We start from the raw sequence: 11769 nt of genomic DNA, 5'->3' as shown, positions 1-11769 counted from the left end.
AAACAGGAGATCTCCCCCGCCCCGGTAGCTTTCTTCCTCCTGCTTGTGCAAAACCAGAGGTTGCGACCTTCTCTGGGGTTCAGGCACAAGGACAGGATGCATGAGAATAAAGTTGCCTCTGTTTGCAGTGATACCATAGCTAATAGCACCAAGACCAACACTTAAAACATGCCTAATTTCAGGGCAGGGAGGATCTGGATTTGTTTTTCTTGACTGAACTAGAAAGTTCATCTTTAAATCTGTTCAGCTTCAAGCATGTGAGCTTTTGGCCTCCTTTAAACAGGGGAAATACCATTCCATTTCTAAAAAGAAAAAAAAATAGCACATGGAAGAACAGTTCTGCAGTCAGTAAAAGTTTGGCTAACAAAAGGACTCCAGAGTCACGTAAAGAACATTTAATCCATGGATTATAGGCTCGCACCTGGCAGAAATGTATGTGTAAATACAGGCGTGCAGAGTGTCTACACCCTGGGCTAAGGCAGAGGGGAGTTCTGCAGCTAGGAGAGAGAAAGGATTCTTACTACTAATTTTCATAGTTAAATATTTCTCACTCGCACTCACACATACGCAGGCTGCTCCCAGAGAGTTCAGCCTTAGGAAGGATAAAGGAAAGGGCTCAGTTCGGTCTGGGCTGGTGCTGAGTAGCTCCTCTTCTGTTTGCAGTGGTTGTGCAGCAAACTCTTTTTATTTGCAGGCAGAGTTTTTACTGCATTAATTATCCTGTGAGTCACTGGGTAATGGACAGTAACTTGGCTCTCCCAGTTGTTAGAATAGTGTAATTCAGCTCTAATGCAGTGGGTTGTCGAACACGGCATCTGGCAAGATGGAAACTTTCAGTTTCTTTTCAGGCCAGCTGTACTCCTTTGGAAGTTTAAACTGTAAGACAGTAAAGAGAACCAGTTAATGCATATCACTGAAATCTTCACAGAAAAACCAAAATTGTTGCAAAGGCGGGCAGCCCCATGTTATTATTATTATTTAAAACAACAGGCCGCTAAGAAAACATTTCCCCATCAGTATGTTTTGGACAGCAGTGGACATTAGATAATGTGGCCTGTCTCAGCTGCCAAAGTAAAGTTCTGAACTTTTAGCCCAAGTGCTGTTTATTTCGTCAGATGAATTTTGGAGGGTTTCTGTCCCCATCACTATTTTCCCTTCCTAACATCTCAGAAATGGTTTTTTTTGCAGCAGAAATGTCTTTCCTCCTGTCTAACCATGTCCCTCTTCTTTCACCCAGCCCAGCCTCCAGAGTCCACAGTTGCTTTAAAGGGAGTCTTAGGGAAGCTTTCAAACCCCTGCTCGTTTAGAATGGAATGTAGGTGGGCCATCAGAGCTCTCTGGTGACAGGCAAACCGTGCTGCCATGTCTGGGGAGAGCCAATGTGCCTGCACAGCATTCCTGCTGCAGTCCTCCCACCTCTGGCACAAGGGTCTCACAGAGCCCCACAATGCCTTGTGCTCACACAGGCACTTGGCTGCTCAGGCTGTTTTGCAAACACTGGTTGAAAAACACAGAAGGGAGATTTTTTGCCCCAGTCTGGTTTACACAGCACTGTCTGTGGCCAATGTTTCCCAAACAAGGCAAGTCCACCTGTCCCATGTTGATGTCCCTGCTTGGGCTAGGAAGTCACCCCAACATCAACCCAAACACAACCATTCAGGGACAGAGCTGCAAGGAGCCTTATCAGCAACCTTTCTCACAACCACATGACCAGTGCACAAGCATTCACACAGGTCTCTCAAACACACCTCTGCGGTGGGGGTGAAGGCGTGGGGTGGAATCTCTTAGGTCACAAATCTGCCCCATCCTGAGCTGAATGGCAACCAATTCTGCATAGGCATCTTATGCAATCCCAGTGGCCAACCTGAGGACCCAAAACACATGGAGGGGATAGCTCTGGAAGCCTGTTTGCAGGTTCATTTTGTTTTCAAAACTGTACTGTACCCAGTGTTGCACTGCCTTGCCTTGTGATACTCTCTGACACCCTGATGGGACTCCCAGGGAAGAATCTTGTGGGGATCCAACACCACCAGTGACAATCTGCCCTGGAGGTGGCTAATTCAGAATGTTTATGGATACAGTGGTCCTCTCCTAGGAGAGTCCTCAGACCCAGGCCAGCAGCATTGTAGACTTCCCAGGAGCTGTTTGAATAAGAGAGCTGGTACAAGGGGACAGTGACCTGCAAATCATCAGTCTTTCTCCAATTACTTGTCTTTCTTCCTGTAAGCACCCTGTTTCTGATGGGCACCAACACAAGCTCAGTGTGAGGTTCCTGCTAAAGGAGATCCTCTCCAGCTGCTGCTCCACAGCAAGGGTGTCTCTAACATGAACTTGCTCCTGATCTTGCTCCATTTGCAGCTGCCCATGAGTGCAACCTGCAGTTAGTATCTATTGATCTTAATATTCTGGTGGTTCATGGTATGTCCATGATCTGGGGGCACAGCAGGAGGATTCTTTAGGATAGAGGCTACCACAAACTCCTGTTTGTTATCCTCTAGGAAACAAACAGCTCAAGTCCTATTTAAGTTTTTTTTTTTTTATAAACTCAAGCCCTGTGTATTGCTTGCACCATATAATCTACTGGCCCTGCACAGCCAAGGGAATTCTGAGTTACTGTCTAGGACATGTGAAAAACATGTAAAGATACTTAGATTATTTCACTTAATTTCACTTAACACAGGTGGTTCTTTATGCAGCAAAGGAAAGACTCCTCACAGTGCTTCATTCTACCACATGAACATCATCAGCAACAGTCAGGACTGCTGAGGAATGCTTTCAGTTGGCCCAACCCATATCCTGCAAGTTACAAATCCTTGGAGGAATCTGGATGCTGAAAGATCACATTTCATCTCAAGTATTTTCCTTTTTATAAACAGCAGTGGTTCCAAAGCAATCCTCTTGGAGAAGTCATCCTTAGTATTTGTTTGTTTTTCACTTTTTAATTCAGCAAAGTCACCGTGAGTGGGAACCAAACACCCTGTTGCTGTGCCAGGAGCTGCCATGCTCTTTGCCTCAACAGACAGTGAAAGAACATGAGCTGTCCAAAGCCCTCACTAAAGGGCCTTCAAACCAAAGTGCTCCTGGGCTTCCATGTCACTAGCAAAAATGAGCTTTGGATTAGGTTTAACTGGATAAAAGCTGGCCTGAAAGTCACTGCACAGCCAGCAGCATGCTCCCCTCACTCACACAGTGAGGAACACCCTGGCATTAAGTCAACTCTGGATTAAACAATTAGAGCCCTGAGATTTTCCTGGGGGGAGGGGAGCAGAGCAAGAGATGGGAGGGCTGTTCTACAAGCCAAGGAAAGTTTCTTTAGAGTCTGCAGGGAGCTGTAAAAAATGGGATTAAAAATATTACATGTCATTTCTGCCACTGATCTTTGAAGTCAAGCAGAATATTTATATGGCATGCATGGGAGACGGGGTGTTAAATGTTCCCCAGGAAGAGATCACATGGCAGTGGGAAGTTTAGTACCAGCTTTATAAAGCCCCCCTGGCTGTTGCTGTAATGCTTCCAGACTGATGATGGTCATTCACACACCGTGCAGGGCCAGCAGGTGAAGGCCAAGTAGCAGATGTGAAACAGCCCTGCCTGCTTACCAAACCCACTAAAGGAGGCCCATACAACAGATTGTTCAAAAGTATATGTGCGACCACCACTTTCTGCCTTTCTGAAAGCAGGGAAGGTGATGTGCTAGGAGCTGCTGGTGAGGACTACATCTATGCATGGCATGGAGGAAACCCTGCCACCTGTCCCACGGGCTGCACTGCTTTCATTTGGAGTGCTCAGATACCATGCTGGAAAAGATGCTGATGGAAACCAAAACACAGAGTCTCCCTTAATACCTATCCCTGTCTTGCATTTCTTGCAATCCCTTCTCTCAGTGCCTCAGTAGTTCACGGCAGATGTGAAGGCTTAGCATGGCCTGAAGTCTATGGATGGGGCAGGGCTGCAGCCTGCAGGCTGAGGGGAGGGTCAAAGACAAGCTGCAGGAGGGGCTGAGCTCTCTGGGATAGTACATAGAAGATAAAGGAATGATGCAGCCTTACTTCCTCTGGAGAATTCAGATCTTCTAAATCTTCCAGCATTCTCTCTACGAACTCTTCGGTCAATAGGATCTGCAAAGGAAATACAGTATTTTATGCTATTACACACTTAGTTTTAGTTAATTGCAAGGAACAGCATGACTTCTGCACAGACCAGACTGTATCAACTCACTCCTTCCCCTATGTCCTTCTTTACCGCAATACAAAGGTTTGAGGGCAAGGAGATCCTAACTTTGTCTTCCACCCCAACCACTGAAAAAAATGTTAAAATTATACAGCAATCTTTTTTGACCCTCAATTATCTCCCTCAGTCTAAAATTAGAGGCTCAGCTTTAGACAGAAAGAGTGGGGAAGGAGGAAAAAGGGTCAAGTTGGAGAGACAGTGGGAGACAGCCACTTTCATCTGATCCACTGAAGTCAAGCTCACAGTTTAATCAGGAAATAGCAGCATAGGAAGAGCCAGAGATCCTTACAGAGCTGGTGCTCTGAGCATGGGGAAGGGCCTGACAGCACATTGTTCACATGAACCAGATGCTGGGTATGGGAAGTGCTCCCAGAGGTGCCCACACAAGGCACCCCCATATTGTGATGGCACGTGCCCATCCTGCATTCCTGTTCTGGGAAAGCTTCTGGCTCATCTCAGAGCCAGGCTGGCAAGCATGAAGCAGTCTGAGAAAACAGCTGCTGTTAAGTCAAAAGTCCTGGATGAGGACCACAACCCCAGCTCCATGGAGTCCCCCAAGTCATAGAAATAACAGGGGAAATTAGCCCTGGGAATTCAAGCAGAGGAACTCCCACCCTCTTTAAAAAAATATGTGATAGGCAAAAGCAAACACATCCTGCCCTCTTCACAACAGCCGCAAAGGCCAGAGCTCCAGGCAGGACAGCTGGTTTGGCACAGGAGCAGAGACGGCCGTGCAGGACCAGGCAAACATCCCCACGCAGTGAGGGGGCCTTGGAGCAGCATTCCTGGGAGTTAGGTTGCAGCAGCATCCAGTGGATTATTATTTCCATTTTAGCCTACAGGTTTGTTTCTTTCCCTCTGCTCCTCCTTTCCTTCCTCTGGTCCACCCTTTCCTTCTCTGGCATTACTTTCCATCCAGAAGAGCTCACCATTCCCATGCCCCCTTTCTCACCCTTCCTCTCCCTGTTCTTCCCAGCCATGAGCCCTGTGCTCCAGAGAAAGGACTGTTCTAGCACCAAACAGTGGTGGAGCTAAGTGGCCAGTTGCACTGCTCTCCACCTCACATCTGACAGAGGGGTAACCAGGCTGTCCCATTGCCCTGCAGGACGCCCACCTCCTGTGCCCACTGGCTGCTTAGGGCCAGTAACACCAGTGGAGAGCAAGTGACTGCCAGGATACCATGGGCAAGTGGAAGCCTCTGGGCTCCATTTTGGCAACACATAAGCAGGACTATTGGACAGAAAGAGAAATGGGATACTCTTTCTTCTTTTGTTGGGCAAGACAAGAGATCCAAAAGTCATTAAATCCACATCTAAGGTGTCTGCAGTCCTCTCCCCTCAACATTGCCACACTGCTGCCACTATACACAGATTTCCTGGGGGATGACGGAACCACAACCTCCCCTCTCCTCTACATTCCCCTCTTCACTTAGCTTCAACCTGCAGCAGGCTCCAGGCCAGGTTTATGAGCAAGCTGCTCAGCATGAATGCAGGCACCTTTACCAGGCCTTTCTGATCATACCTCGAGCCTGAAAAAACTCTGCTTCAGCTTGGAGCCAGCAGCTTGCTGCTTTAGACAGGACTGCAACCTGGCACCAATCTGCAGACTGGCAAGCTGAGGAGCATTGCACTGAAACACGCAGTGCCAGCGCAAACTGCTGCAGTCTCCTTGCAGGAGCCTGCAACTCTTCTACCTCTTGAACTGGAGACACTCTTTTGCTGACTGTTTGCAGGAGGAGGGAGAAGTCTGTCCCTGTTGGAGGCAGGAGGGCAACCTGATCACTCAGCTCAGGAGGAAGGGCTGGGTGGGGAGCTGGGGCTCTGCACTGAGAGGATCGCTTTCTGCGGAGGTGCAGTCTGCAGTGGGGTGAGGGAATGAGAACAATTTGGCAGACATCAAAATCTACAGAACAGCCGGAAAAAGGAGGAGGAATTGGTATTCACAGCAATCAGGCCAGGAGGAAATGAATATTCAGCCATCCACGGATGAGCAAAAATGCCAGAGGTTGGGATGGGTGAGAGAGCAGGAATGAGAAACTGCAGCTTTGGCAGGGAGACTAGAAGACAAGCACAGCAGGAAGACCCCTGGGCACTCCCAAGGTGCCACAGGCAGAAGAGAAATGGAAGCCACGTGTGCAAGGCAGCCAGCTGCTCTGAGGCTGTAGGAAGACATGACAGTGTATGCAGGAGTAAACAGCAAAGGGTGGAGAGAATGAAGGAAGGAACAGGTCAGGTCTTGGCTAGGAACAAACCTACATGGAGCACTGTGACTAGAAACTGGGGTGCAATGCCTTAAGATGGTTGAGCCTGTCTACAGCTCACTGCCCTCTCTCAGTGAATTTTGTTAATCCAGCTGAAAAAAAAAGCACAAATTCCACTGAGGCACTGAGCTGAACTGGCTCCCTGAAAGGTCTGACAAGTGGAGCGAGACAGGAGACCACAGCTCAGCTCAGCTGCATTTGGGGGCTCAGATGGCAGCCTGCTCTGTGCAGCATGTGAGGAAAGATTGCAGTGCCTTCTGTGAGCCCTGCATGGACAGTAACTTTGGTGGATGGCAGGTGTCACAGGCTGCAGGGACAAACTGCTGCAGTGACATTCACACACACATTGTGTATCTCAGAGCTTGTCCTTAACAGTCCAAGTTAGAAAAAAACCCACCCCAAATGCTACCACCCCACATTTCTGGGACAATGTGCCTTCCTTCCTGGGGAAGAAGGGAGACTCCAAAGTGCAGGTGTAACCAAATGTACAAGCAGCTACGTCCCACAACACAGGAAACTGTCACTCTTGAGGTTCTCCTGAGCATGCAGGGGGAAGGCATGTGCCAGCAGGACACCAACTGCTTAAGAGGGCTTGGAAGCAAGAAGTACTGTCATCCTGGATTTGCGTCTAGACAAGATTTCTTCTGTTAGAAGTAACCCAATCAAAATGGCCCAAGAACACTAATGCCTGTGATCATACATAGATCAGGCTGCCATCCCCACCTGCAATCAGCAAACCCACCTCCATGCTGGTGAGTCTTACAGAGAAGGCTGTAAATAAATCCAATCCTATCTCAGCACCCCTCACTCACACTATTTCACATTTCCAGTTCTTGTAGCATGCCTGCTCCTGCACAGTATGATACCCCATTACATTAACACACACACACACGTTGTATGTGCATGATATTAAAGGTGACATTCCCAGCAAATAAACATGACAGACTGCCATTGCTCTAGGCACCTAATTTAATTTCCTCTGGGATTTAAACCTTAGAAGCTCAAATTAAACAAATAGGCCTCACTCACTTTATACTTCAGAACTGAATCTGAGTTTTCCTCTGATGCTGTTGACTGATCTTATCAACAGGACACTACACAGAGATCACAATGATGAAGCAGCTTATTCCCTTCCCAAAGGAAAACAGAGCCCCACTGTTGTGCTACAGCCATGGGAAAAGCCAACACAATCTGGAGGGCAAACGAAGCCATTCCATGTGCACTGAACAAGCCTCTTCTCCCATGAAATCTTTCAGCTGGTGCTTAGGAAGCAAAGGAGCAGTCCTGAGCAGGTGTTCTGGGTGCTGCAGCAGCCCAGCCTAGCAGCACTGTGTTTTCACAGTCCTGTGCAAACAGCCAGCCTGCTGAAGCTGGTCACAGGGTGCAGCTCAGCCTGTGCACGGGCTGTTTGCAGTATGAACAGTGAATGGCCCTGCCAGCCAGCTGCGGGTATCTGAAACAACTCCTTGGGTGCTACACAGTCCTGCTTGCACCAGGATCTCCCAGACCTGACCTAGAGAGACCTGGACATGTGCAAAACCATTGCCAGCAGATCTGATTCCATTTCCTCTGTGTTTTGTGGCACTCAGTGATGCTACAGATGCTCGGAAGACAATAACAGCCAGAAGATAAGTCCCTGTTTTCTATCACAGGTACCTACTGCACAGCTGAAGTACAAAGTTTGGGTTTTCACCACTTCACTAACAACTGTAAGTGTCCAGACATGTTCAGAACACCAGGCTAGGCTGTCTCATTCAGGTGGATGTGCTCAGAGAACACATGCTGTCTCCCTCTCGTGGCAAGTCTCACCTGAGCTTGCTGAAATCTACTCATCCACAGGGCTCACCTATGGGTCACCTGAAGGAGTTTGTGTTGAAGCTTTCTGTGTTGAAGCTTTCATACCCACATCTGGCTGAGTAATCTGTATCATGACTTGTTACAGGTACTCAGCTGCAGATGTATGAAAATGGATGAAATCTAAAAGTGTACACAAGATCTTGGGGTTCCAGATGAGTTCGGCTGACTTTGAAAGCACCTGGTGCTTAGTAAAACATTAAAGACTTTATAGTCAGCTTACAGGTACCACTCCACAGTTAACACCCCATCTCTCACTACAGGGTTTAACACTACCATGAGGGATTGAAATTTTCAGCTCAGGAAAGGCTCCTAGGGACAGAGGTCACACCAATGTTGAATGCCTGGCACAGCTGGCAAGACTTTGATCAAGGAAGACTCTCAGAAGCTGAGCTAGGAATCAAGCTGCACCTCTGCCCGACTTAAGGAAACATGTTTTGCCCAGGGAAAGACACAAGCAAATGGCCCAGTTACACTGAAGCAGAGGCTTTCACTGATAATACTCAATTCTCTTGCCTACCTAGGAAAAACCAAACAATCACACACTTTGCCCTACTGCTCTGTTTGCATTAAACACTGCAAGTTTCTTTTCTAGCCGGTTTGTCAAAGAAAGAAAACCATGTTTTATTAGTTCTGGACTTAGTACAGAGGTGGCCTGGATGTTCAACCAGAGAAGGTGAGGACACATTGCAATAAACCCCTATGTAAACCACACCAACCCTTGTAAGAAACTGTTCATCCATTGGGTGCTATGCCTGGAACAGGTGGGACAGCTGTATCCTAAGCCATCATCTGTTACATCTGCAAATATCCAGCAACTTTTATGAGTCCTTTGCCCTGAAAATGTTTCAGCTTAATTCTTCTTGTCAGCACAGCAGTTAAGTTAAACTGTGTCAGCCTTTCCCAGTGAAATTTCCACCAATAAAATCCCCTCATGGGGGGGATTGTGTTGTGCCAGCCTGCCTCTCTGCTCTCTCCTTGACCTGGCTTCTTTGCAGTGCTTTGCTCAAATAGTTCAGGGCAGAGGTCTTGTCACCTTTTTCTATGTCAGGCCAGCCCTGACACTGTCTGAAAAGGCCACCTTGCTGCCTGAATCCATCATAGCTCTCACTACAGCCTCAAAGGTGCCAGTGTTGAAACAAACACCTCTGATGGGAAATTCCACTGCTGCTCTTCCAGGAGATTCACAACCCCCTTGTAAAAGAGAAACATCCACTCACAGATGCCTCAGGGACCCTATTGCATCACACCATGATGTTACAATCCCAGAAGAGGAAATATGGAATGACACTGAAAGATTTTGACCTTGTGGGATCTTTTCATGACATTCTCAGCCACAAGGTTGATCCTGAAGACCTGAGCTCCTTAGAGCCCAGACCGATGAGATCTATGGTGGAGACAAGGCTTCTTTGATTCAACACATAAAATTTGGCTCAGCTGGGGAAAGGGCTAGCAAGGAAGCCAAGACAACAGGCAAATCCAATTCTTTCAGAGAAAAAGCAAAGGAAGAACAGGCATTTCAAGGAATGCACTAAGTGGGTGGAAGACAACCTACACAAAGTAGCCAAAATCAAAGTCTCCTTTGAATGGCAAGGGAGGGGTATTAGGTGGCAGGATAGACAGTCAGTCAGATTAAGAAGGATGAAAGAACCTGACTCATCCAAAGCTAGCCTGGACAAAGTGCTAGAAAACATGCTGCAGGAGAGATGACATTGGGAGGATCATCATGTTCTAACGGTGCATTTCTATCCTACATTAAATGTCTCATTCAGCTGTGAGGGAGAAGAACACAATGCAGTAAGATTTTGGGGAGTGTTTGGGGCACACAACAAACTTGCTGGAAAACTGCTAGCTTAGATTTCTAAGACCTGCTCAAGAATTTGGGAAGTCACTCATAACATTCCAAAAAATAATTTCATGAGTAGACACAAAAAACTGCTTTGGAGAAGAGCAGGCTGTAGTTGCACACAACTCAAACCAGCTTGTGGGTGTTCCTAAACTCACCACGCCAGGAATAAAATATCTATTCAAATGTGGGGAGACCAAAAATCAAACCTATGTCTTCAAGAGAGGACAAGACCCATAGCTACCACTTACAAGTGAGCATCTTCAGCAGCAGAGTAGCTCTTTCAAATGTTGCTTTGAACCTCCATTGCTGCCATTATGCCAATGTGCATAAATGATTTAACATGTGGTCTAGCAGAGAGAAGAACCAGATGTGCTCATTTCCAGGGGAATGTCCTGACTCTACCGGAACAAAGTCATTCTCTTGTGCACTCTGTCTCTGTGACTAATTCAGTGTTTTATATGATGTGGAACAACTCCAATTGGAAGAGCTGAGGAAGAACCAAAATATCCTATAGTTGTGGTGTCCATAAAGCAAAGAAATAGAAATAGGGGTTCAAATTAAAGAAATTAAAGTATGAGTTTCTCATACCCTATGTGAGCATTATATCCCTTAATTATTGATTAGAGAAAGCAAACTTCTAACACCTCCAGCTCTTTTCTGAAAAAACAGATTTTTTTTCCTGTTTTTATTAAAGAAAACTTTCTTATTTCTTATTTCTGGTTTCATTCAACATAAAAGGATTTTATTTCAGCTTTTGGTCTCTTTAAGGCTTTTGTTTCAGCAAGAAAAACTGAAAATATTTAAAGATTGGGCTCAGTCTGATCTTCTTTCCCAGATTTTTCACTTAGGTTGCCAAACCAAAAGAATGGATCATCCCCCATGACCCTGCTCACAGTAATCCCCTCTCTGCTGTGACTGCCAGCATAGATAGCACATGTTGATAGCTCCTGCATGCTGGATGCTTCCCACGGCTTCCATGTACCTATCCTGCCTACAGGCACATTTAACATTTTCTATGAAAGGTTTGACCTTGCTGTCCTAAGCCTCAACTTTTTTTTCCATTTTTGTTTTTGATTTTTTCTAAAGGGGAAAAGTAATTGAGAGAGGTATTATGGAAAAAGTCTATTTTGACAGTACTAGCAAATTCATATGATAATTTTGTTGGCATGAGAACAACCCCTTATGAAGAGGGTGATGAAGATTAGCAAATGAGTGCTCTGGAGGATGAGGGAAAGTCTTTCTCCTGATCATAAAAATGTTTTGCTAAGTCAGAAGTCTCTGAAAGCACTGTTTGCCCATAGCCTTTATGAGAAATGAAGAGTCTTTCTTCATGGAGCACATCCCAGCCCAGGGCAGCTCTGCCCCAAAATAGGGCAGAAGTAGTTAAGGAGTGATTTTTCCTCTAATCATTCCTTTGAGAGGTGAGGGATTGCTATGTCACCAGGCACATCAGGACTAATGGCAGGGAAACTCTCCAGCACTCTTAGTGTTTCTGCTGGAAATCAGACCATGTGGAGGAGGAGGAGAAGGAATTTTCCATCTTGAATGAAGGGGAGGAGAGGAAAACAGAGACGGG

At 46.5% G+C, this 11769-nt stretch overlaps 1 protein-coding gene across 3 annotated transcripts in view; it reads right to left on the bottom strand.

The window, feature by feature from the left end:
- Positions 1-380: 380 nt before the first annotated feature.
- SUFU (SUFU negative regulator of hedgehog signaling) overlaps positions 381-11769 on the bottom strand; it is an 83337-nt gene continuing 71948 nt past the window's right edge. For all 3 annotated transcript variants that reach the window (XM_031505269.3, XM_021536340.4, XM_085582751.1), the window contains exons 11-12: positions 4050-4118; positions 381-876 (exon numbers count right to left, since the gene is read on the bottom strand). In XM_031505269.3, coding sequence (XP_031361129.2) covers positions 787-876; positions 4050-4118 — 159 coding nt within the window. In that variant the 3' untranslated portion in view covers positions 381-786. The remainder of the gene's footprint in view (positions 877-4049; positions 4119-11769) is intronic.

This window comes from Lonchura striata, chromosome 6, assembly GCF_050655825.1.
Source record: "Lonchura striata isolate lonStrDom1 chromosome 6, ASM5065582v1, whole genome shotgun sequence".
In the NCBI taxonomy this organism is placed as follows: Eukaryota; Metazoa; Chordata; class Aves; order Passeriformes; family Estrildidae; genus Lonchura; species Lonchura striata.
This window is presented reverse-complemented; position numbering and strand designations above follow the sequence as displayed.